Genomic DNA, 26,077 nt, shown 5'->3' on the forward strand with positions numbered 1-26,077 from the left:
TTTTATTCCAATTTTTAAAGACTTCCATAAACATTGATTTTCCACTGTTGCAGGTAATGCCGATGCTCACCATTTGCGCACCCACCATCACAATTAATATAAAATTAATTAGAGGCTTTGAGCACTTACAGTGTGAGGGAAAAGAGGAGGGGAGACAAGAACAAAAGAGATCGTCTGTGTTAGGGTGGAAGATAGGAGAGACAAAATGATAGAAGCGATTGATGATGCAAGATTGTAATGGAGCAAGAAAAGATGGGTGTGGAGGAGTAGTAAATGGCAATTTCTGATCATTACCATTGACTACTGTCTGAAAAAAGGTTATGGTTATGATTTAAAATATTGTTGACCTCTACATTCAATTGATAAGAATGTATAGTGTCAAATACAAAAGATGAAATACTGTTCCTCAAGCTTCCATTTAATTTCCATGACAATTTAATGCCATAAATATTTCACATTATGAGCAGTTTTGTGCAGTGGTTTTGTATTTTGCAAGTTTCAGACACAATATAAACAAACGTGTTATCTCGCCTAACATGGGTTAGCCACACGGCACGGTGGCTCAGTGGTTAGCACTGCTTCCTCACAGCACTAGGGACCTGGGTTCAATTCCAGTCTTGGGCAACTGTCTGTGTTCAGTTTGCACATTCTTCCCGAGTCTGCGTGGGTTTCCTCCCACAATCCAAAGATGTGCAGGTTAGGTGGATTGACCATGCTAAATTGCCTATAGTTTCTGGGGATGAGTAGGTTAGGTGCATTAGTTGGGGGGGTAAATAGAGTAATAGGTAACGGAATGGGTCTGGGTAGGTTACTTTTCAGAGGGTCAGTGTAGACTTGTTGGGCTGAATGGCCTTTTCCACAATGTAGGGTTTCTATGATAATGAAATAGGTATATTTGTTATCTTTTTGAATGTACTCAGACAGATGAGTTGTTGACATAGAGTCATAGAGATTTACAGCGCAGAAACAGAGCCTTCAGTTCAACTGTCTGTTTCTGAGCAGACATACACTTGTGTGTAAGGGACCTGCAGCATTGCTGAAGCTTTCCCCAACCACCCCCCCAAACCATCAGTTCAATGGGATTGACACAGCGAGCACATGCTAAGTCCACTCCCTGTTCAGGAGATTAGGCAGCAGCGTACCGCGCATGAGCCCCTGCCCCCCAACCCCGTCCAAATCTGCCACCCGGCAGCCCTACGTCCTGTCAACCACCCCCTGCGCCAGGGCAGCCGGACTGGACACCAACAGCAAGACTGCTGCTGCCTTTGGGGGGGGGGGGGGGATGAGTCTCGCAATAGTGCACACGCAGCTTTTTACTGGAACTTTTTGACAAGTTCCACCTTTGCACTGAAAAGAACAATGTTGGAGAAATTATCTGGAGAAGGGGAGTTTAGGGTACACCCCTGTGTAGAACTCCAGGGACAGTGTAGGGAGAGAGCGAGAGAGAGATCAGTCATTTGGAGATGATGCCTGGGCTCCTATCCATCGATGTCTAGGACTCTTCTTGGCAACATTTCAGTAAACTGAGTTCATTTTTAATCATTGTTAACAAAAGACACGATTGGTGTTGGAACTGCCTCTTTGATGTAATGTTTCTATTGGAACCGGAGATCATCTTCGGATAATCCGAAATTCAGATAATTGACATTTGGATAATTGAGGTTCCTCTGTACCTGCAACTCCATTTTCAAAGAACTATGAACCTGCACTCCAAGGTCTCTTTGTTCATCAACATTTCAGGACCTTACCATTAGGTATATAAGTCCTGCCCTGATTTGCCTTTCCAAAACGCAGCACCTCCCATTTATCTAAATTAAACTCCATCTGCCACTCCTCAGCCCATTGGCCCATTGTAAATGGAAAGTGAAATGCAAGACATAATTTATCTGACAATTCCAATACTAGAATGGAAAACGTCAGCTATCTTTTAAATTGAATTTAGCCTAGCATTGCTTGAGTTTAACTTGTTACTAGTCCAAAAATGACCATCTTAAAGCAAATTGGGTTGTGGCTGCTCAAAAGTTACTTTGAAAGGAAACTTGCATTCAAGAGTGGACATGGTAGAGAGGAACCTCGATTATCCGAAGAACACGGGCGAGAAGTGTTTCGTTTGGTTGATCAATGCCGGACAACATAGTTAGCCACGCATCGGGACCTTGCGATCTTGTGCAGATCGTCTGAAATTCGGTTAATCGAATGCCAAGTAATCGAGGTTCCTCTGTACTGGGATGATTACCTTTATATACTGGTGTACTTTAAAGTAATGGTTAACCTTGTGTAGAAATTGACCCCTAACTTTTAGCTATAATGATTCAGTTTTCAAAAATTTTGTAGATATGTCAACCCATAACTTATGGCCAAAATATCCAAATTTGTTATGTTTACAAATGGGTCACTGCTGAAGTCAAACTTACCCTGATACAAATCTACTCATTGATCAGATTACAGAAGAGCACACCATTGAAGGTGGCAGCTCAACTCCTCATATCTGCACATGTCAGTACATAATATCAAGGCTGCGAGCTCACTATGGCCTACAGCATTCCCATCAACTCCCCTCTAGTGGTGTAAAGGAGGAATAGATCAGTTCAAACATAAAGTTACAAAAATAGGAAGTGCTGGAAAGACTCAGCAGATCTGGCATTTGTGGCGATAATGCAGAGTTATTATTTCAAGACTGTTAAACTTCTTAAGAACTGATAGCAGCTAGGAGAAAGTAGAAAGATGGTGAAGATTAAGTAGGGATGTATTGAGTGGATAGGTGGAGACAGAGCCCAGAGGGAGGGAGATATGAAAAAGGTAGGCAGACAGTGGGATTGTTGATAGTAAACCTGGACAAAAGAGAAACTGAGAAAGTAATAAAGGAGTGAGAATGGATTGGCTTTGCTGAAAACAACCCATGTCATGACAGGACCAGAATGTGGAGTGGTAAAAAAAGACATGGAAGAACATGATCAGGCTCTAAAGTTATTGAACTCAAATGTTGAGTCCTCGAGGCTACATGATCCCCAAGTGGAAAATAAAATGGTGTTGAGACCAAATCAGAAATTGCTGGCAAAGCTCAGCAGATCGGGCATCGTGATTAGATTAGATTCCCTACAGTGTGGTAACAGGCCCTTCGGCCTAACAAGTCCACATCGACCCTCCGAAGAGCAACCCACCCAGACCCATTCCCCTACAGTTACCCTGACTAATGCACCTAACATTACGGGCAATTTAGCATGGCCAATTCACCTGACCTGCACATCTTTGGATTGTGGGAGGAAACCGGAGCAAACCCACGCAGACACAGGGAGAATGTGCAAACTCCACACAGACAGTTGCCCGAGAGGGGAATTGAACCCGGGTCTCTGGTGCTGTGAGGCAGCAGTGCTAACCACTGTGCCACCGTGCCGGTGAGGAGAAATCAGAGTTAACATTTCCTCAGAATAGTTCTCTCCACAAATGCTTTTCCAGCAACTTCTGTTCTTGTTTCTGATTCACAACATCCACAGTTCTTTTGGTTTTTATTTTATTGTTCTTTGAGCTGGAGCTGAGGCTCGCTGGAATGCTGTAACAGTCCCGTGACAGAAATGTTGGTGTGGAAACACAGTTGTGTGTTCAAGTGGCAGGCAACTGGGAGCTCAAGGTCATTATTATGGACAGATCTTCAGCATCTGGTATTCTTTATTTTATCAAACTTAAAGTTGTTGAGATTGTAAATTTTCAAATCATTTTGCAGCAGTGAGAGAATCTAAGATATCTGCTAAAACCATTGGAAATTGAAGGAATCTCACTACACAGCTTATGTAGGTGCTCAAGAATAAATGTGCAAACATCAGGAAGCCGAGCATGTGGCAGCGATCTGAGGGAAGGAAAGTTGCCAGAATGGACACGGTACTCCAGATATTGTCTGAATCCTCAGCCTGAAACCAGCAAGAAAATTAGCCAGCCCTAGATGGTGCACCAGGTTTAGGAAGAAAAGTACATTTTCACTGTGACAAAAGTCCAAAGTCCAGCATCTCCCAGCAGAGCTTCATGACAGTATTTTCTGCAGCAGTCAGTTTGGTTCTCAGCTGCATCATGAATCATGGAATGGTTATAGAAGCGCCCATTCGACCTGTTGAAAATACATAAACTGTAAGCAAAGCAGTTTTTCCAATCCCATTCTCCTGCCTTTTCCCCATAACCTCTCACTTTTTTAGAAAAAAACAATCTTCAGGTCATCATCCAATTCTCTTTTTGAAAAGTAAAATTGAATCCGCCTCCAGCATCATCTTGGAGTGCATTTCAAATTCTAACTACTGACTACATGTGCATAAATAAAGTTTCCTCATGTTACCATTGGTTCTCTTGCCAATCATCTTAAATCTAAACCCTCAGGTCTTGAACCTCTTTGTCAAAGGGAATGTTTCCCTCTTTCTGCACTGCCAAGACACTTCATAATTTTGAATACATCTGTTACATCTCCTCTAAACCTTCTGTTGTTGAATAAGAGCAGCACAGCTTCTCCTATCTATTCAAAACTAAATTAATTCACCCCAAACCAAACTTGTAAATCTTTTCGGAATCTTTTCAAAGCTTTCTTTAATTTTTAACTGAAATTGAACACCGTACTGCAATTGAGGCTGAACAAATGATTTGTAAAGGTTCAACATAATGCTTCGACTTTTATTCTATACACCTCAATTTTTAAAGTCAAGGTCCTAAATGCATTTTTAATCACTTTCTGAACTTCTCCTGCTGCATTTTGCAATTTGTGTACATATACACCTGACCTCTGTTCCTGCACCTAATTTAGAATTGTACTCTTCAGTTTATCGTGCCCTCCACTCATGCTTCTTACCCAACTAAAACACATCTCTTCACTCCTATGCATTAAATTTAATCGCCTTTTGTCTGCTTATTCTATCAGTCTTTGTCCTGTTGAAGTCTTCCACTAAGCTTAAAATTCACAATTCATCAAAGTTTGTGTTTCTATCAAATATTGAAATTGTGCTTTGTATGTATTCAAATATAAATCATGACTATATTATAAAGAAAAGCAATGATCCTTCTACTGCCCACTGCAGAACACTAATCGAATCTTTTGGAAGTCCATAAAAACATTGTAACATTGTCCTCACGAACCTTCCATTAAGTAATGGTGTCAGAGGTAAGATATTGGCATGGATAGAAAACTGGTTGGTAGACAGGAAGCAAAGAGTTGGAATAAACAGATCCTTTTCAGAATGGCAGGCAGTGATGAATGGGGTGCCACAGGGTTCAGGACTGGGACCTCAACTATTCACAATATACATTGACGATTTGGATAAAAGAATTGAATGCCGTATCTCCAAGTTTGCAGATGGTCGGCAGTGTGTGTTGTGAAGAGGCTGCAGGGTCACTTGGACAGACAGGCTGAGTGGGCAAATACTTGGCAAATGCAATATAAAGTGGATGAATGTGAGGATATGCATTTTGGTCACAAAAACAGGAAGGCAGATTATTACCTGAATGGTGGCAGTTTAGGAAAAGGTGAGGTACAACGAAACCTGGGTGTCATGGTTGAATAGTCACTGAAAGTTGGCATGCAGGTGCAGCAGTGAGGAAAGCTAATGGCATGTGCTCCTTCATAGTGAGAGGATTTGAGTATCAGAGTGGGGATGTCTTGATACAGGTCCTTGGTGAGGCCACACCTTGAGTATTGTGTGCTGTTTTGGTCTCCTAGTCTGAGGAAGGACATTCTTGCTATTGAGGGAGTCCAGCGAAGGTCACCAGAATTTAGAAGAATGAGGGCGGCATCTACTAGAAACATATAAAATCCTGATGGGACTGGGCAGGCTAGATGTGGAAAAAAATATTCATAATGTTGGGGATATCCAGATGGGTCACAGTCTAAGAATGAGTGGTAAGCCATTCACATCTGTGATGAAGAAGAATTCCTTCACTTAGGCTTGTGAACCTGTGGAATTCTCTCCCATAGGAAGCTGTTGGGGCCAGTTCAATAGATATATTCTAGAGGGAGCTGGACATGGCCTTTGCAGATAAACAGATGAAGGGATGTGAGGAGAGAATGGGAATTGGATACTGAAATAGCATGATCAGCCATGATCATTTTGAATGCTGGTGCAGGCTCAAAGGGCCAGATGGTCTACTCCTGCACATATTTCCTTTGTTATGTCATCAAAAAGATCTGATATTTCTTTTTAATAGATTCTATGATGAACTTTTGATTTATTTGAACTGCACTTCTGTCTGAATAGATGACACCCGGTGAAATAAAATTTGCTGTTCAGGTAGAGACGTTCCTGAACAGTGTGCCACAGCCAGAATATCGGCAGCTTCTTGTGGAAACTATCCTTGTCCTCACAATGCTGGCTGATACAGAAGTACAAACTATTGGTGAAATAATCTACGTTGATCGCATTGCACACATGGCAAATAATTTATTTATTGAAGAACAGGTAAAATTTCAATTTTATACTTAATACACACATTTCTTCTTTCCTGTCCCTACCTCCTCTTGGCTGACTAGAATGTTTGGAGGGAGGATCTGGTAATATACGAAAGTCACTTTGTATTAAATTATTGGGATCATTTCATGATGTCTATTCTCATCTCTCCCATTCTTTTTCTAATTCTCCAACAATCCCTAAATAGAGTAACACTGGATATTTGTCAGACTGCATAGTATGTTGTAGAGTCTTTGTGGCTGAATTTAACTCTCCCCTGCTGGCAGTAATTAAAGCAGGAGCAATTTAGGTAGTGGGTGGACCAGCTGGATTCATCTGCCCTCACCACAATTCTTCTGGCAGCAGAAAAGCCCTTTGATGGCAGGCCTGTCGGTGAAATTTTTAAATGGGCAATTAATTCCTATATAAAGGCCTCATCTCTGTCACCGGGATTTAACCAATGGTGGGAAAATCCTAGGACAGGTTGCCAACCTGATGGGTCTCCATGTGCAGTTGGATAGAGATCTGAGGTTACCTCCTAGGACTCCCCCTTTCCTATCTGAGATCCCTGTCTCACACTATCTCTCGCTTTCAGCCTTCTACGTTCTGCCTGGTTAGTACCCTACCCCTGAAGAAGGCCTGTGCCCGAAACGTCGAATCTCCTGTTCCCTGGATGCTGCCTGACCTGCTGTGCTGTTCCAGCAATAAAGTTTCAACTTTGATCTCCAGCATCTGCAGACCTCACTTTCTCCTAGTACCCTACCCCCACCACCTTGCTCCCCCAACTTCCCTGCAATTACCCCTCTCACAGGATCCTGTGATATTCCCTTTTAAAGATTCCTATAGCAGTTGTGGCCATCAATCCCACTGGTATTGTCTGCACTGGAGTACTGCCAGCTTCTAATTCACCAGTAGCTATCTTCTATTCCTGACAAGTCCTGCCACCAGTTTAATACTGGGGCTGATTAATCACGTGTCTGCAGTACAATTGTTTTCCTGTGCTGACCTTTTAATCTTGGGGGTGGTACTGACCTTATTTACATCCAGCCCATGTTTTCTATTTTCCCACACAACTCCAGAATCACCTTGAACCTTAGCTTTGAAGTTAACTTTATTAATTAGTATATTAAATAATTCTATTTCTCACTTTATCAATAGAGCGCTTTGGGTGCTGAAGGTATCATGCTGGAAAAGGATCCTGCAAATGGAATTTGCAAGTTGCTATATGACAGTGCTCCAAGTGGTCGTTTTGGTTCCATGACCTATCTTTTGAAGGCTGTAGCCATGTATGTGGATGAATTCTTACCTGAAAGCGGATGCACAATGCAGTAAACTGATCAAGTTTATTGATGTAATCTAAATCACAGATTGTACACAGATGCCATGTCCAAGGCCTACAATGCACAACATTGAATTTGGATGTTACTAGGACTAATAATCCAAAAGCTGTGAAGTCCATGTTGCATCATTTATAATTGCCAAGAAGAAATTACTAAATGAAATTCTTAAATCAAGTGCACATTTCTATTTCCTTCCAACAGAAAATGCCAAGATCTGAAATGACTTTCATAAATCTTTTTAATATAACAGGAAATACAGATAAATTGCATAACTAAATAAGGCAAATGTTTACACATGACTAAAAGCATGTTATTTATTGCATACTCTTGGGCTAGAAGGTCATTTAATGCAACTTATTGTTAAAGTATATAGCCCTGTATAAACTCCTTTTAAAACAAAACTACTGTGATATGTGTTGAGAAAACTATATTTTTTATTGAAGCTGTTTTAATTCTATTAGCAAAATAATAAGTTATATGATATATGCAAACACCTCTTCTGCCCATGCTGATGTGACCTGTTGCATGACATTCAGCACACATACTAAGATTATACAGATCTGATGAAGCTAACCTCAGGATTCAATAATTTTAAAATATTGATTTTTTTTTTTCTCATCCTGAAGCAAAATTTTAGACACCCAAGCGTTTGATTTATATTTTCCTTTTATATATCTTTTAAAAAGAAATTTACACTTCGGCAGTAATGATCAAGGTAATGTTACTGCCTTATCTTGAGTATTCTATAAGAAACTTAATTTTCAAAGTACATTTTAGTTAAAGAAAAAATAAAGAGGAGAAATATTTGTCTATTTTGATGACATGTTTGCTATTTTGGCAACCTGCTTAACAGTTTGCTTTTAGTTGAGCTATTTAATGTGCCTTCATCAGTTCAACACAAAAGCATTCAAGCCTGATGAACTTTAAAATGGTTTGCAACTGCAATCATTATGCTGCTCAATTATAGGATATTGTATGTGTAATGCAACAACTTTTAGAGGCTGGTACTTCAAGGTTTAAACGAACATTGTAGGGACGTGTTATAAAATCATTAAGCTAAGAATATGTGCTTAATGTTTTAAATGATGCTTATGAAGATGTCATATTCTGATCTCTAATATTGCCTTAAACTGTATCAGATACGAAAAAGATCAGTCACTCATCACTTTAATGTTCTTCCCAACATCATCAAAAATCCTGGACTGTTTGGTTTATAAAAGCTTTTATTAAAACTATGAATTCAATATGAAATTGTTTATAAATGTGTTTTGTTAATATTTGATAGTTTTATTTTATTTGAACAAGTATTGTGACAATACCTCCAAACCACTCAGCATCCAGACTTGGGAATATAATCATCATTCCTTAAGGGTTCCTCTGTCAAAATCCTGGAACTTCCTCCCTTATGGTAATATAGGTCAACCTACACTAAATTGAACTTATAGTTCATGAATGCAGCTCACCAACTCCTTCTCAAGGGCAACTGGAGATTAACAAATGCTGGCCTAACAAGTGACGTCCTCCGATTCTGGGGGAAAAATTGCAGATTGGCTGACTGCTTTCCAGAACAATTCCACTCTGTCTGCTTCAGAGCTCCTGGACGTCTGTCATTTTGATTCTCCATCTTGCCTGCATTTGGACATTTTATAACATAATGCAACGACTGGTAGAGGATAGTACTTCAAAGTTTAAATGAGTATTGTAGGGAAATGGTGTAAAATTGCTGGGCAATTGAGAGGTCTTCTCCAGCGAGGCTCGATGCGAGTTTTAGCAACATCACTTCATCTTTCAATCAGGCACTTTGCATTAACAGTTTTTAGTTGAAATTAATCATGAATCCAGTTTCCCATTTTATTCTTGCCTGTTTTGTGGGTTTATTTTTAAAATCCTTGAACCAGCAATGCATACATTCAGTATCTGCAATTCTTTGTTTAAACAATCTGGGAAAAAACACATTGCTGGAGAAACTCAACATATCTGCCATAATCTGTGGAAAGAAAACATTTCAAGACTAGTGATTCTGTAGACCAACTTTCGCCTAGCTACTATGTGCTGCAGATGGGAGAAATGAAGATGGAGCCAAGAGAGAGCGAGAAATAGGAGCAGAATTTCAAGTTGACAATTTTTTTTATTCGTTTCTTTTCCTGCTCTATTTCCATTCAGTTTGGTTCTGTATTATTAACTTGTCATTTAACCTTTCTTTACGTGCCCGAAATTCCTTGTCTTATATTACACTGCAGTTTTATCCATTAACTTTTATAAAAACATTCAAATATCTTTTTGAGATAATATTCCAGGCTTCCACACTTTGTTCTCACATTGGTGCTTTTGACATATTCTTCGTTTATTGATGCCTACCAGCTCCGTTTCCTTTCGGGATTTAAACATTATTATCCTGAAAATAAGTATAGGCGAATGTAAAACATGACTAATACTCCTCACGAAGCATATGATCCATTGGTCTTTCAGAGACCTCTACGCGTGAAGAGTTCCTTCACCTTCATTGCCACATCAAGACCTGATACTGAAAGAACAGGCCTGTGGCACGGCTCCGGCCGGGGGAGCGGTTTGGCGGTGGCACGGCTCCGGCCGGGGGAGCGGTTTGGCGGTGGCACGGCTCCGGCCGGGGGAGCGGTTTGGCGGTGGCACGGCTCCGGCCGGGGGAGCGGTTTGGCGGTGGCACGGCGCCGGCCGGGGGAGCGGTTTGGCGGTGGCACGGCGCCGGCCGGGGGAGCGGTTTGGCGGTGGCACGGCGCCGGCTGGTGGCGGAGCAGCTTCTCGTTTGGAGATGGAGCCGGATTTGGATTCAGATTCACCCGTCACTAAAACCAATGTCTCCTACATCTACACTCCCGGCTACATCGAGAGATGCGACTCCCTTTCCAAAGTCACCAGCCGGGTAAGGCTGCAGCTGCAGGCCCCACCGGCTCCTCATGGCACTCGAGGGACGAGACTACCCCACTCCACACACACGATTGTCCGGAACCTCGACAATTCAGAGGACAGCACGGAGACAAACCCTTCAGTCTAACCAGTCCATGTCGAACATAATCCCAAACTAAACTAGTCCCGCCTGTCTGATCCTAGCCCATATCCCTGTAAACCTTTTCTGACTGCTATCCATCCAAATGTCTTTTAAACGTTGTAATTGTAACTGCATCCACCACTTTGAGGAAGTTCATTCCACACCTGAACCACCTTCTGTGTAAAAGATTTGGCTCATGTCTTTTTTAAAATCTCCTCTTACCTTAAAAATATGTCCCCTAGTCATGAAATTCCTGTCCCAGGGAAATGGTAGCGACCATTAATTCTATCTATACCTCATTATTTTATAAACTTCTATCAGGTTGTCTCTCAACCTCTAATGAAAAAAGTTCCAGCCTTTCTTTGTAACTCACACTTTCCATACCCAGCAACATCCTGGTAAATCTCTCCTGAATTCTCACCCTGCCTCTATTTCTGATGAAGGGCTTTTGCCTGAAACTTTGATTTTCCTGGTCCTCAGATGCTGTCTGACCTGCTGTGCTTTTTCAGCACCAGTCTAATCTAGACTCTGGTTTCCAGCATCTGCAGTCCTTGTTTTTACCTCTCCAACTTAATAATATCCTTCCTATAACTGGGCGACCAGAACTGGACACAGTATTTAAAAAAAAAGCCTCACTTATACAATCTCAACATAACATCCCAACTTGTATACTCAAAGGACAGAGCAATAAAGGCAAGTGTGCCAAATGCCATTTTAACCATCCTGTCTACGTGTAATGCAAACATCCACTTTACTAACACCTTCCACCCCGACCTCAAATTTATCTGGATCGTCTCAGACTCCTCCCTCCCTTTCCTAGACTCTTAACCTACTTTAAAGAATTATGTACCCGCACCCCTAGGTTCCTCTGTTCTACAGTACTACTCAAGGCCCTACCATTAATTGTTTGTTGTACCAAAATGCAATATCACTCATTTACTCAGATTGAACTCCATCTGCCATTTTTCAGCCTAGATCAAGATCGTTTTGTTCTCATAGAAAACCTTCACTGTCTATCATGACACCACAAATGGTAGCATCCACAAATTTACTAACCATGCCTTCTATATTCTCATCTCATTATATAAATGACAAACAAATGAGGACCAGAATCAATCCCTGTGGAACATTTCTGTTCACAGGCCTTCAATCTGAAAAGTAACCCTCCACCATTACTCTCTGTCTCCTTCTGTTAAGCCAATTATGTATCTAATTGGCAAGCTCACCCTGAATCCCATGTGACTTGGATCAAAGAGACCTTTCCACAGATCACTGAAGGCAACAGGACAGGGTAGTGAAGGAGGCATATGGGAAACAGCTTTATTAAGATATTGAATACAAGAATAGGTAGGTTGTGATGGAGCTGTGTATAATGCCAGGTCTGAACTGGAGTACTGATCAAATGATTGTGATTTAATGTATTAATATCTACAGGATAAGATGTGGTTAGAGCCATTGCCTAAAATGTTGGAGATGTTGGGTTAATTATTCTGCCGGGGTAATTGGGTAAGTGGCTGTGTTTGTTTGAAGGTCTGAAACCTAGCTCCAGTGAGGAATTGATCAAGTTCACACCATAATTGATATAGAGACACGTTTCCGCTTGGAGCTAATAGACACTGGAGTGTATGTAGATTAAATTCAGACTGATTTAGGTACTCGTGGCAGTTGGCTATGGAGTTTGTTATTTGTCATAAGGGGGAGATTTTTTTAAATTTCAAAAATATACTTTATTCATAAAATTCTTATTTTTTTTTCATGCCATTCTTATGCACACATTGCATATCTTTACATACAGAGATCAAAATTAATCATTTGTATATACAAGTCTGTACATTCATCCAGCTATTCTGCTGACGCATCAGCAGAGTCCAATTACTGGGTGGGCCCTCTGTTATTTGTCATAAGGGGGAAATGTTTTCTGCAAAGGCATTCCGCAGAACTAGAGGGAAATGAAATGTCACAATTGCTGGCACCCAAGGTATGGCAGATGCTAAATTCATTGACATTGGATCGAATATTGAAAGCCATAGGAGAAAGAGGAGGGGTGGCCTTTTACTGGAGAAAGGCAGTTGAGGTCATCTCGTTATGCTGCAGGGGTGTTTTTCTGTTCATTGTTATCTGCCTCCAACTGCAATTTCTCCTCATTTACTAACTGCTAATACTCCTCCCTGACGAGCTGGTTCTTTCCAGGAAAATGAGATGTTGTTCTTCCAGCTTGCGCTGAGCTTGGCTGAAACACTGTAGCAAGCCTGTGACAGAGATGTTGGTCAGGCAACAGGGTGGTGTGTTAAAAGTGGCAGGCAACTGAAAGGTCAGGGTCTTTTTTGCAGGCAAAACTTAGATGTTCTGTGAAGTGGTTACCCAGTCTATGCTTTGTTTCCCCAATGTAGAGAAGACCACCTCATTTTCCACTTGGGACCTTGCAGCCCTTCAGACTCAATATCATGTTCAATAATTTTAAGGCCTGAATTCTCCCATGTCCTCGTCCCCTACCCCACACACCTGGCCTTATCTCATAGTCTGCCATTACACCCTAACTATTGTTAGCCACTAACAGTCTCCATTAACAGCTATTCACCCTCCTAGCTAGATCATTATCCATTCCTTTGTCTGTCTAACTGTGCTCACTCTTTGGGCTCCAGCCCACCTACTGTTGTTCCTTTTCCCCTTAACCCCCCCACCCCCCTATTTTCTGCATAAAAACCTACATTTCCAAGCTACCGTCAGTTCTGGGAAAGGATCATCAGATCCTAAACATTAACTCTGATTTCTTTTCACAGGTGCTGCCAGACCTGCTGAGCTTTTCCAGTGACTTCTGTTTTAGTTTCTGATCTACAGCATTTGCAGTTCTTTTAGTTTTTATATTTTAGTACATTACTGGCCTTCTTTTGCCATCTCCTAACTAATCTTTTTTTTTCTTCTAGGCTAGTATGGTCCATACTTTGATTGCTTCTTATGGGTTGCTGAAATATATGAGGTACAGCCATTTTTCTTACCAAAACTATCTGATGAGGCATCAACTTCACGTTTTTAATATGGTTGCCTGCTGCTGCCAACCAGACAGTTGTGTGTGCCCTCTCGACAGTCACTCCATCCATCAGTACAAGAGCAGTTTTTTTCCCAATACTGACATTGTGTACTTGTTGCTCACTTCCACTTGTCACCCACCTCCCTTTCTCTCACTGCGTCATACTTGCTGCCCTTATTTTGAGTCAAATTTCCTACTCAGCACCCCCCTTGATTAGATTAGATTAGATTAGATTAGGTTCTCTACAGTGTGGAAACAGGTCCTTTGGCCCAACAAGTCCACACCAACCCTCTGAAGAGTAACCAACCAGACCCATTCCCCTACCCTATATTTACCCCTGACTAATACACCTAACACTAGGGGCAAATTAGTATAGCCAGTTCACCTGACCTGCACATCTTTGGATTGTGGGAGGAAACCGGAGCACCCGGGGAAAACCCATGCAGACACGAAGGAAATGTGTAAACTCCACACAGACAATGGCCTGAGGCAGGAATTGAACCGGGGTCCCTGGCACTGTGGGGCTGCAGTGCTAACCACTGAGCCACTATGCTGCCCGTCTTGCAATCTTAATGCCCCTCTCCAAACCCTCATCAAGCTACTCACCAGTCCTCCCCTGAGCCCATGGCTGTCCACTTTCTGCCTCCTGCTTGCTTTCCCTGTCCCAAATCGTGACCAGCAGGGACTCTCAAAGTGCAGTGAGTGGAGGAATCACAATGATATTAGAAGTGGGAGAAACTGTGAGCACCAGCAGGTGGCATGATTGCCAAGTGGACCACTTCTTATTTTTCTAGCAGTGGAATTAGATTACTTACAGTGTGGAAACAGGCCCTTTGGCCCAACAAGTCCACACCAACCCTCCGAAGAGCAACCCACCCAGACCCATTCCCCTACATCTACCCCTTCACCTAACGCTACAGGCATTTTAGCATGGCCAACTCACCTAACCTGCACATTTTCGGACTGTGGGAGGAAACCGGAGCACCCGGAGGAAACCCACGCAGACACGGGGAGAAATTAGTGTTGTGATATTTCTAGCCCTGTCACCCTTGGCTCCACATCTCTTAATCTCTGAACAAACAAAAGTATTTCACTCTAAAAATTATTAATTGAGCTAACATTTGTTGCTTTTTATTAACAAATTTGTTCAATCTTCTGTTTGTTGAAGTTCTTTGATGACATGGTTCTATTTTAAGATTGTGCACCTTTGTCCTAAACTCTCCCACCAGTGGAAAATGTTTCTCTCTATCCATCAATTTCTTTAAAAATCCTAAAACCTCATTGAAACCTTTGCTTAACTTTCTGTATTCCAGAGGTTACTGGTGTAATGTAATCATGCATAATGGACATGATTTGGAGATGCCGGTGTTGGACTGGGGTGCACAAAGTTAAAAATCACACAACACAAGGTTATAGTCCAACAGGTTTAATTGGAAGCACACTAGCTTTTGGAGTGCTGCTTCTTCATCAGGTGGTTGAGATGGCAGAATTTTGATCTAGTGGATTTCATTTGAATTCTACATTGAGTATCTATTCCCAGAGTGATCCCAGTGCTGGTTTTAAAATACAAAGAAGTACGAAAAGGGAAGCAAGAAATATACAGATTTAAGAGTATGCATTTCTTAAGGGTTGCTTGTTCCATAGTGATTGCTAAATTGATAACCAGTTTCCCAATTCCTTCTCAGTTCTCCAGAGGCTGTAATATGTTTCATAGATGCTGACTGTGTTTTGTTTTACAAATGATAAACAAAGAAAAAAGACCCTCTGATCAATTCTGCCTCTTACACAACTATGATACTATGTACATCACAAATGAGCATACTTCGCCACCCTGACCAAAAACCATATGATCTCCTGAGTGAATCAGAGAGTGTCGTGCTGGGAAAGCACAGTTGATGAGGCAGCATCCGAGGAGTAAGAGAGTCATCATTTCAAGGATAAGCTCTTCATCAGGTTCCTATTCCAGCACTCCACTCTTTGATTCTGATCTCCAAAATCTGCAGTCCTCACTTTCTCCTGAGAGAGGATAACAAACAAGTACAAACCCAGTGCTAACCTTGTGTAGGAGGAGATTTCTGCATAAGCCAGAAGGAGGTCCAATTGTCCTTGAATGAAGTCAATTAATCAGCATTTGTGCTTATTTTATCCCCAGCACCCATGGTGTGTGTGTGCAGGTGTGAGACACAGTGAAAGACACAAAGTGCACCAATCTTTATTCAATTTCCACCACCAGGAAGATAGGAAAACACCTGGGTGGCCAGTGACAAACACTGCCCTTCACATCAAAGGGCAGTGCTGTGTGATCAAAACAGTGAAGGGGAGGGTAGGGACTAAATCAAAATAGAGTTGGAGGGAGAAATGATGCACTCCACTCCCTGCGGCGCCCACCTCTCCCTGAACAACTCCAGGGTGTTGGTGGACACCGCGTGCTCCTTCTCCAAGGACACCCGGGCTCTAACGTAACCGCGGAAGAGGGGCAGGCAATCAGCATTTGTGGCATTAGCCTCTTACAGATGTTTACAATTCCAGAGGAAAAGAGCTGTCTTTTGTGGCTAATTACAACTTAAATCATGACCTGTGATCTATTGTATTTAATCAGAACAAATAGTCAAGTTTAGACAACAGCATATTCTTTCCTATCATCCTTTCAAGCTTGTTCAGTTTGCCCTTATATTTGCTGTTCTCTAAAGGATAGTGCCCAAGTTTTTTTTAAAAACTAATCTTGATAAATAACAAAATATTGCGGATGTTAAAAATCTAAAATAACTCAGCAAATCTAGTATTAAGTGGTGAAAGAATTAACATTTAGGTCTTTGATTTTTCACCAGATCTTTCAAGATCCATATGTGAGAATACTCAAGTATTTCACATTCTGTAAGGCTTTTCACTGAAGGGTGCATTTGCATTTAACATTCACATACACCGCACTGCATTTAATCATGTGAAACATCCTTTGCCAATCATGAGTTTAATCTGTTGTTTAAAACTTACATGTTTTGACATGCACCTGAATAGGCAAAGGAAACTAACCCTTACAATTTCTAAAGAAACTAAGATTGAAAATTAGAACTTCTGAGGAATCTGAAATGTCTGTAATCCTATAAAAGGGCACAAAGCTACTAGACCTCAGATGAAGTTTCCAGATTGCAATACAGGCTGATTAAAGAAGATAGGCCAGATCCAGAAGTAGAGAACAGGGATGTACATGTTGCTGCAGCTTTTTCTGTTTCTTGAAGCTATTGTTTGATGAAGCAACATTATCCAGACTGTCATAAGCAGAGTTTGTGAGAAGAATTGTGGAGTCATGTGCCTTTGTTTTGGTGAAGATCGAGCCATGGTTGTGTTGTGTGCTGCTGGGGATTGGGCATCGGGATAAATCCTATAAGCTAATTTTTTTTCATGAAGTCAGAGTTTTGAAGAACTTTATCAATGAAATTTATGACTTTTAGGTCAATTGGTCTGCTGAGCCAATTTGTAAGATCTGTTTTGGTTTATGATGTAATTTATAGCTTATAATTAAGTAAACATTATCTATTAATTCATGTTTAACTTGTGTTGATTCTGTATTTTTAATATGGGTGGTTATCTAAGACAGTTTTCAATGTTTGCACTTGTATAATAAAAAGTAGTTTAGCTTCAACTGTGGAATCTTGTGGCTTTGTTCTTTCAATAATGACTAAGATTTCTCTTTTTTTAAAAGAGAAATGTTATCAGCATTCATTTTGACTGATCATAACAAATCCTCCAATACATCAAGCTTCATCTGCAGTCTAATGCTCTGAGTTCTGAATACAACAAACATTATATTAACCAGCGCCCATGAGTCCAGGAATGTACCAGTTGATCAAGAGGTCCATGCTATCGATGTGAAAAAACACACTAAGTAATAAAAACATAATGCAAGAGGTATATATATCACTCTTATACTTTATTTACAACATAAATAACACAAATAATACTGCAACATTTCCTTAAATAAAAGTTAATGTTAGCGAGCTTTCTCACTCACACCCACAACTGACTACTCTGACATTGCAGAGATCACCTCAATACAGTAAACTTGTGATACCTGAGGTGTGTAATTTATCAAGAATGCTGGTTCATAAGCTGCCGGTTAAAACTAAGTTTGTTTTATAATATGCTTTTGCATATCATTCTTTCAACTTTTCAATATAGATCATTAATAATTGTCAGCAGTAGTCCTAATGCTCATCTCTACTGGACATAACTTAGTGTCCAGATTCCAAAATTTTTCAACTCCCATTTTTCAACTCCTGTCTACCTACTTTGTTTTAGTCACTTCTGAATCCAAAGTAATGTATTGCCACTAACACCAGAAGCCTCCCATCTCATAGAGAAACCACTTTTCAGTATCCTGTCAAAGGCTCGAAGGAGATAATGTTTACTGGGTATCGGCATCCAACATATTTTGGTGACATCATCAAATAATTAAATTTGAGGCCAGGACCCTTTCTTGAAACTATGTTGGATGCCCATACTATATCCCTTGCTCTCATTGAAGTCATAATGATTCTTTCACGCATCTAACCTATTAGTCACATCGAACTGATGGACTTGTAGTTTGCCAGGTCTGTTTTCTTTCCTTTTTTTAACAATTTAAAAAAAGTCCTTCCTTTCCATAGAAACTATCCCAGATTGCAGTGAACTTAAAAAAAAAAGAACAGGACATGTGCTGTGTATCGATCTTCCTGTGGACCCACTGGTGGATATCCTCTGTTCAGTTTCTCTCTGCAGAATCAAAATGTGTGGTGCTGGAAAAGCACAGCTGCTCAGGCAGCATCTGAGGAGAGTTAATATTTTGATCATAAGCCTTTCAGCAGGGATGGCTGTGCTTTTCCAGCACCACACTTTTTGATTCTGATCTCCAGCATCAGCATTCCTCACTTTCTCCTAGTTTCTCTCTGCAGTATACAACACCGTAGGAAGGATGTGATTGCTTGAGGAAGGCTGCAGAAGAGATTCATCAGAATGTTGCCTGGGCCAGTGTGATTTAGCTATGAAGAGATGCTAGATAGGCTATGGCTGTTCTAAGATGTGTAAATAGGAAGAAACACTTCCCTTTATCAGGGTGAACTGTTTAGAGGGATTTTAGGAAAAAAGATTTTGACCCAGAGGGTTTCTAGAACACTGTACCTAAAGGGATGAAAGAGGCAAGAACCCTCAAGTAATTCAAGAACTATTTAGATGAATACTTGAAGTTCTCTGGTCTACAAGGCTATAGGCCAAATGCTAGGAAATGAGATTAGAATTGATGGATGTTTGAGGGCCAGCAGACATGATGGGCTGAAGGGCCGTTCTCCCTGCTGTAAGAATTCTATGACTGTTATCTATTTTCAGGTCCTTAATTCATCCTTAAGCAATAAAGTACTCCAGTTCTATAATAATTCTGACTTTATAATGAGTATTATCTTTCAATTCGAATGGTTGACCAACATCTTCAATAAAGACCAATGCAAAATACCCAGCTAATATTTCCAATGAGTGTTTACTAGATGTCCTTGAGCATCCTTCAGTGGCTCAATGCAGTCTTTCACAGTTCTATAACTTCATATAACTAAAACACTGATCTGAAAACTGGCTTTGTTTTCTTTGGCTTTTCCTTGTGCTTTACACTATTTTGTTGAGTATTCAATGCCTTTATTTTGTAGTACGTTTTTGCATTTTTTTTGTCATTGTACATGACAATAACTACCTTGTCTTTTTCTTATCTTGCCTCATTTGACTTTTGTATATACTTGTTCTCCACATTTTTTCATCATGTTCTTTAAAATGGTCAAATTGTATTCTGCGCAAGTTTCACCTCCATTCAGTGGGGTGATTCGTTTAAACTGTTTCAACTAGGTGACCATTTTAACAAAGTCTAGCCTTGTAGATTTACATCACTTGCTTGTATTGCTTTTTGAAATTAGATTTTTTTTAACGTACTTGTCTGTACTTGATGTGTGAACCTAGATAGTGAGCATTGGCGGGGGAATAAACATTTGTGTTTGTAGCAAATTATTTGGTGTAAGATTAAGTGAGGATCATAGCTAACTGTTTTGTTATCCTTGGGGCATTGGTACCAATTGCAGCGCTTAGTAAGATCAATTAATTCAGCACAGAGCTGCGTTGTTAACAAAGCTGTTTGTCATTGGTAATGAAAGGCTCATACCTCTGAGCTAGAAGGCCCAGGTTCATGTCCCACCTACTCTTGAGGTGTGTAATAATATCTTTGAACAGGTTGATCTAAAAAAACACACTAGTATTTGTGTTTACCCATCGAGTACTGAGTTCGGTTAAGCATATTCTATAAAAATATAACAGCTTTAATGGTATGCACTGATTTATTTAGATTACACAAATAGCTGAGTGTTTTGTTTAGGTGCTCTGTTTAGTGTCATCGTTTGGTTGACCATAGTAATTATGCTGCAGTTTCAAAATGTTGAGTACCTGTTAAGTACCTGATGTGTGTATTAACCAGTCTAGATACTATAGACATGGAGACTCGGGGACAAACACCAGGAGCCAATTCATATTTTAGAGAACAACAATTGGATTCCAGTATAATTGTTTCAGAAGATGTAAAATTAGTAAAGTTGATGTTTTAAAGGAAACAAAAATACTGCACCTACTCAGTTTATCAGGAGGTGCATAGCAGGAAGAACAAATGGGGAGTTCTGCGAGAGGGTGAAGGTCAGGAGAGATAAGATAATAAAAATTCCGTGACCCAAAGCAAAAGAGGTGAAATGAGTGCCAAAATGAGGTCTAATTGGCTACTTTAAAACTGTCTGAATGTGACATGAAGAGCTAAAGGAAGAAACTAGACAAAAAACAACCCTGCAAAACAAAAGAACAAATGCTCAGGAATTTGGTGAAAGCAGAGATAACAATCTAAAATTATTGTACTCTTTAGAGTGCAGAAGGCTGAAGATTGTTAAGTTGAAAATACTGTTCCTTAGCTTGCATCAGTTTATTGTCTCAGGCCATGGATAGAAAGGTCAGAATGGGAGCAAGTTGGAGAAGTAAAATGTCAAACCACCAGAAGCTTGGGGTCATACTTGTAATGACATTCAAAATATTGCAGAAAGGGGTTACCCAGCCTACCTTTTGTCTCAATGTAGAGTACACCATGTTATGGAGAAAGTGAGGTCTGCAGATCCTGGAGATCAGAGCTGAAAATGTGTTGCTGGAAAAGCGCAGCAGGTCAGGCAGCATCCAGGGAACAGGAGAATCGACGTTTCGGGCATAAGACCGAAGAAGGGCTTATGCACGAAATGTCGATTCTCCTGTTCCCTGGATGCTGCCTGACCTGCTGCGCTTTTCCAGCAACACATTTTCAGCTACACCATGTTATGACCAGTGAACACAGTATATAAATTGAATCATAGCTAAATAAATCACTGTTTCACGTGAAGGGGGTGTATGGTGCTTTGGATTGTGGGCAGGATGGATTGAAAGGACACAAATATGCTTGCTTCTGATATTTTTATTATTTACAACAGGATTGTTGAACCCCGAGTGGCTTCTATGGAAGAAATGGCAATGTTCCATACAGATGCCTACCTGGAGCATTTGCAGAAAATCAGTGAGGATGGTGATGATGATGACCCTGAGTCTGCAGAGTATGGACTAGGTAAACATTCTAATTTGTCTGTTTTGAATATTTATGTTTTTTTCTCCTTTTATTTGTGATTGTGTTCTTCAAAATAATTGTCACCATTGTTTGCAATACCTCAAATGAAGGGTTAAATGCTTTCAAATCACAGTAGTTCACTGCAATTGCATGGATATGCGTTTCTTGCCTTAGCCACACCTGTGACTTCTTAAATTGTACTGCCAACTTAATAAAGAACAAAAACAGAAGTTGCTGGAAAAGCTCAGCAGATCTGGCAGCATCTGTGAAGAGAAATCAAAATTAATGTTTTGAGTCTGGTGACCCTTAAACGAAAACAGAAGGGTCACCAGACCCAAAACATGAACTTTGATTGCTCATCACAGATGTTGCCAGACCTGCTGAGCTTTTCCAGCGATTTGTGTTTTTGTTTCTGATCTAAAGCCTCAGCAGTTTTTTTGGTTTTTAATAAAGAACAATGCTGAATTAATTTATGATGGCGGTAATCAGACATTTGAGATTGCTGAGTTCCTTCATTTAGAAAACCTGTCAGTGGGAGAGAGGAGAAATTTGATACTGGTACTCTGGTTTGGATTATGAAACACTAAAAGTAAAGTTGCCATAGTCCTGCTGGACCATAGGGCTGCGCTCTCTTTAAAAAGATGACTGCTGGTGGTTTAACCTGAAGGTCTCCATGCCACAGGCAAGGCGAGAGGTTGAGAAGGAGTGTCCTTCATGGTGAATTGAACCCACGCTATTTGTATTGCTCTGTGTTGCAAGCCAGCATCCAGACAACTGAGCTAAGGATAAGGGTAAAATGACAACATTGTAATCCACTATTCAAAATCAATGAGGTATTCAATTAGTGTAAGTTCTGGCATTGCATTTGTTTCTAAAAATATTCTTGTCGGCTTTGTTCGACTAGTCATCAACTTGTACAAAGTGAGAAGAGTTACCAGTCCCAAAGCTCCATCTTAACCATTTTGAAATTAATCTTCAGTATTTGTATTAGACTCTTCTAACCAGCGCTCCCAACACTTAGTCTATGCTTGATAGGTTGCCACTGCGAAGCAGTGCAGAAATATTGAGTTTTAAAACAAGTAATCACAGGATTGCACTCATTATAATGTTGTGATGGTATTCTTCTCCTACATTTCCTTCATTCTGTAATTTCAATGCCACATGAAAGTGAGTCTTTATGAAAGCAGTAGTTCATTGTTTTCCCTGAAATTCTCCGTATTTTTAAAAATCTATTGTGCTGCTTCTCCTGAGTGATGATATGGCTACTGTGAGTGCGGAGTTAATAATTGTTTTACCACATTGCAATATCACACAAGTGTTATGGAACAGAAAGAGGCCATTTGACCCATTGTGTGTGCATTGCTGTCCAAATGAGCATGATGACCTCTTGCTGAATGGGACAGACAGTGGACCAGCGGGCCTTTTGTAAAAAATTTTCTGTCTGTTTTATAAATGTATATTATTTATGTCATTGCTGTGCAGTCCTTTCCTTTGATTAAGCCCATATGTTTTAAGAATTGCATTCAGATAAACACAATGCTTTTGCCAGGAATTGTTTTGTTTGTACCCAGTTTTCCGTAAACTGTAGATTGTGTGAAGAATTATTAATTTTCTTTGTCCACAATGTATAACTTATTCAAGAATTTGGTCTGCAACCAGAGTAAAAAATACTGATTAGAAATAAGATTTACACAAGTAATTAGATTTAAATGTGTTATGATGTTGTATAAAGTGCATATAGAAGTTATCTAATGTGTAGAATTTGTATCCATTTGCAATGAAATCCATTCAGCAGGTTGCAGAGGTGTTATTGCTGTTTTTCTAATAGTCATGTACAGTTTATACTTGGAAATGAAAAGCCAATCAAATATTGATCTCCTCAACCTCTGAGTTAAAAAAATCCTTTTGAACTTTAGTGCTCAGGGAACTCATTAATGTCAGTGCCATCATGCGTCACAGGGAGCTGCTTTCTCATGTTTTTTTTGTTTAGTCTTGGATTTTAAAAACCAAGTGATAATCCTAAACCTATTCAAATCATTAGTTAACTGGAACATTGCAGCTAGTGTTGTGTACCATTCCTCAGGGAAATTAAGGGTGCAGAGAAACTGTAAAATTGTTTATTGAGATGATGCCAAAAATGGAAGTCTTCATTTACAAGAACTGACAAAATTGTGCTCCCTTTAATTAATCAGTGCTGGGACCACAACTGTTTATAATATATATTAATGATGTGATGGAAGGAAACAAATGTACTTGAGCTAAATTTAAAGATGACACAAAAATAGGTGGGAAGGTAAGTTTAACGTTTACATAGAGATATTGATGGACAAAAAGTTGCCAAATGGAGTATATTATGGGGGCAAAATGCAAAGTTATTCATTTTGGAAGGGAGAACAAAAGAACAGTATTATTTAAATGGAGAAAAACTGAAGAAAGTTGCCACACAAAGGGGCGTGGGGATACTTGTGCATGAAACACTGGAAGTTAGCACACAAGTGCAGTAGGGTTGGAATATAAAAGCACTGTTGTGCTACTGAGACTTTATAAAGCTCTGGTTAGGCCCCATTTAGAGTACTGTGTCCAGTTTTGGTCCCCACACCTCAGGAAGGATATATTGGCACTGGAGCGTGTCCAGCGGAGATTCACACAGATGATCCCTGGAATGGTAGGTCTAACGTACGATGAATGGCTGAGGATCCTGGGATTGTATTCATTGGAATTTAGAAGATTAAGGGGCGATCTAATAGAAACTTACAAGATAATACATGGCTTGGAAAGGGTGGAGGCTAGGAAATTGCTTCCGTTAGGCGAGGAGGCTAGGACCCGTGGACACAGCCTTAGAATTAGAGGGGGTAAATCCAGGACAGAAATGCGGTGACATTTCTTCAGCCAGAGAGTGCTGGGCCTGTGGAATTCATTGCCACAGAGTGCAGTGGAGGCCGGGACGCTAAATGTCTTCAAGGCAGAGATTAATAAGTTCTTGATGTCACAAGAAATTAAGGGCTACGGGGAGAATGCGGGTAAGTGGAGATGAAATGCCCATCAGCCATGATTGAATGGCGGAGTGGACTCGATGGGCCAAATGGCCTTACTTCCACTCCTATGTCTTATGGTCTTATAGTAAGGTTAGGATTTAGCTAGAGTACATTTGTTTCCTTGCATCAAATCATTAATATATATTATAAACAGTTGTGCAATCAGGAAGGTTAATGGAATGTTGGACTGAAAACAAAAAATGCTAGAGATCAAGTGGGTCAGACAGCATCCATGGAGAGAGAGCAAGCTAATGTTTCGAGTCTAGATGACTCTTCATCAGAGCTGAAATGAAGTGTGAAGGGTGTAGCATTTATGAGCAGTTGGGGGTGGGGGCTGTAGAGTGCTGGTGGAGAAAAGATGTTGATAGTTCAGATGAAATGATCAGAATGTAAAAATGGTAGAACAATAGTGTGTCTAACTGCCAGACTTGAAAGAGAAGACAGTCCCACTGGGGTGGGAGGAGGGGGGGAAAGCATATGGTGTCAAAAAATGTAACAAGTAAAGATAAAACAAGCAAAGAAATAGGAGAATGTAGTGAGTAAAGATAAAAGAAAGGAAAGAAATGAGAGTTGGTTCACAATTTGAAGATGTTGAACTTAATATTAAGTCCAGAAAGCTGTAAACTGTAATGAAATGTTGGCACTTATTTTCAAGGTAGGGAGGTCATACTGCAATTGTATAAAGTGCTGGTGAGACCACATCTGGAGTATGGTGAGCAGTTTTAGTCCGGTTAATGGAAAGATATTATTTCGTTGGAGTATTTCAGAGAAGGTTCACTAGCATGATCCCTGGTATGGAGCGTTATCAGGACAGGCTAAACATATTGGGACTCTATTCACTGGAGTTTAGAAGAATGAGAGGTGATCTGATTCAAACATATAAGATTCGTAAGGGGTTTGTTGGGTAACCGCTGAGAGGATGTTTCCTCTCTTGGAAGAGTCCTGAACCAGACAGTATAGTCTCAGAATAAAGGGGCGGCAATTTAGACCGAGATGAGGAAGAGTTTCTTTTCTCAGAGGGTTGAGTCTTTGGAACTCCTTGCCACAGACAGCTGTGGTGGCAGAGCCATGTGTGTATTTAAGGATGAGATAAACAGATTCCTGATTAGTAAGAGAATCAAATGTTTTGGGGAAAACGCAGGAAAATGGGCGTGAGGAATGTCAGATCAGTCATGATCCTATTGCATTGCAGAGCAGGCTTGAGGGACCGAACAGCCTACTCCTGCTCCTATTTTTTTATTATCTTAAACTTAGGAGGAGTTCCACTAAAAATGTTCTGAATTCCACAGACTATTTAGTTAGATGGTAGCTGGAGGGTATAAGTTGAAGAACATTGTCAAACAAATGCTGGAATTGATTTGAAAAAAATATTTTCATGCAGTCATATGGATATAGTGAACTCCGTCTGAAATGGTAAGGGACACTGAGTATACAATAAAGCAATATCTGTGGAGAAAGAAAACAGGCATTGGGATGGGGCTAAACTACATCTTTGTTTAAGGGCTTTGTCCGATTGGCTGAATAATTTGTCTTCTGAGCTGCAATATATTTGTTTCAATATCTGTGCTTCTGTGTGAATATTCGTAAAGCATTTTCCAGCACA

General features: G+C 40.3%; 2 protein-coding genes across 12 annotated transcripts in view; both read left to right on the forward strand.

Moving 5' to 3' along the window:
• phka1a (phosphorylase kinase, alpha 1a (muscle)) overlaps positions 1 to 8,335 on the forward strand; it is a 140,087-nt gene extending 131,752 nt beyond the window's left edge. For all 10 annotated transcript variants that reach the window (XM_043704548.2, XM_043704547.2, XM_043704549.2 and 7 more), the window contains 2 exons: positions 6,225 to 6,425; positions 7,572 to 8,335. In XM_043704548.2, coding sequence (XP_043560483.2) covers positions 6,225 to 6,425; positions 7,572 to 7,745 — 375 coding nt within the window. In that variant the 3' untranslated portion in view covers positions 7,746 to 8,335. The remainder of the gene's footprint in view (positions 1 to 6,224; positions 6,426 to 7,571) is intronic.
• A 2,140-nt stretch (positions 8,336 to 10,475) lies between these two features.
• The window catches only part of hdac8 (histone deacetylase 8), a 75,482-nt gene continuing 59,880 nt past the window's right edge, over positions 10,476 to 26,077 (forward strand). Inside the window, exons 1-3 of one of the 2 annotated variants that reach the window (XM_043704546.2) lie at positions 10,476 to 10,652; positions 13,703 to 13,755; positions 21,309 to 21,439. In XM_043704546.2, the coding sequence (XP_043560481.1) occupies positions 10,542 to 10,652; positions 13,703 to 13,755; positions 21,309 to 21,439 (295 nt within the window). In that variant the 5' untranslated portion in view covers positions 10,476 to 10,541. The remainder of the gene's footprint in view (positions 10,653 to 13,702; positions 13,756 to 21,308; positions 21,440 to 26,077) is intronic. The other variant, XM_043704543.2, reaches the window with a different exon arrangement.

The sequence above is a fragment of the Chiloscyllium plagiosum genome, unplaced genomic scaffold, assembly GCF_037043375.1.
Source record: "Chiloscyllium plagiosum isolate Xiang-an unplaced genomic scaffold, Cpla_swu_hap1 HiC_scaffold_11, whole genome shotgun sequence".
NCBI classification, from domain to species: domain Eukaryota; kingdom Metazoa; phylum Chordata; class Chondrichthyes; order Orectolobiformes; family Hemiscylliidae; genus Chiloscyllium; species Chiloscyllium plagiosum.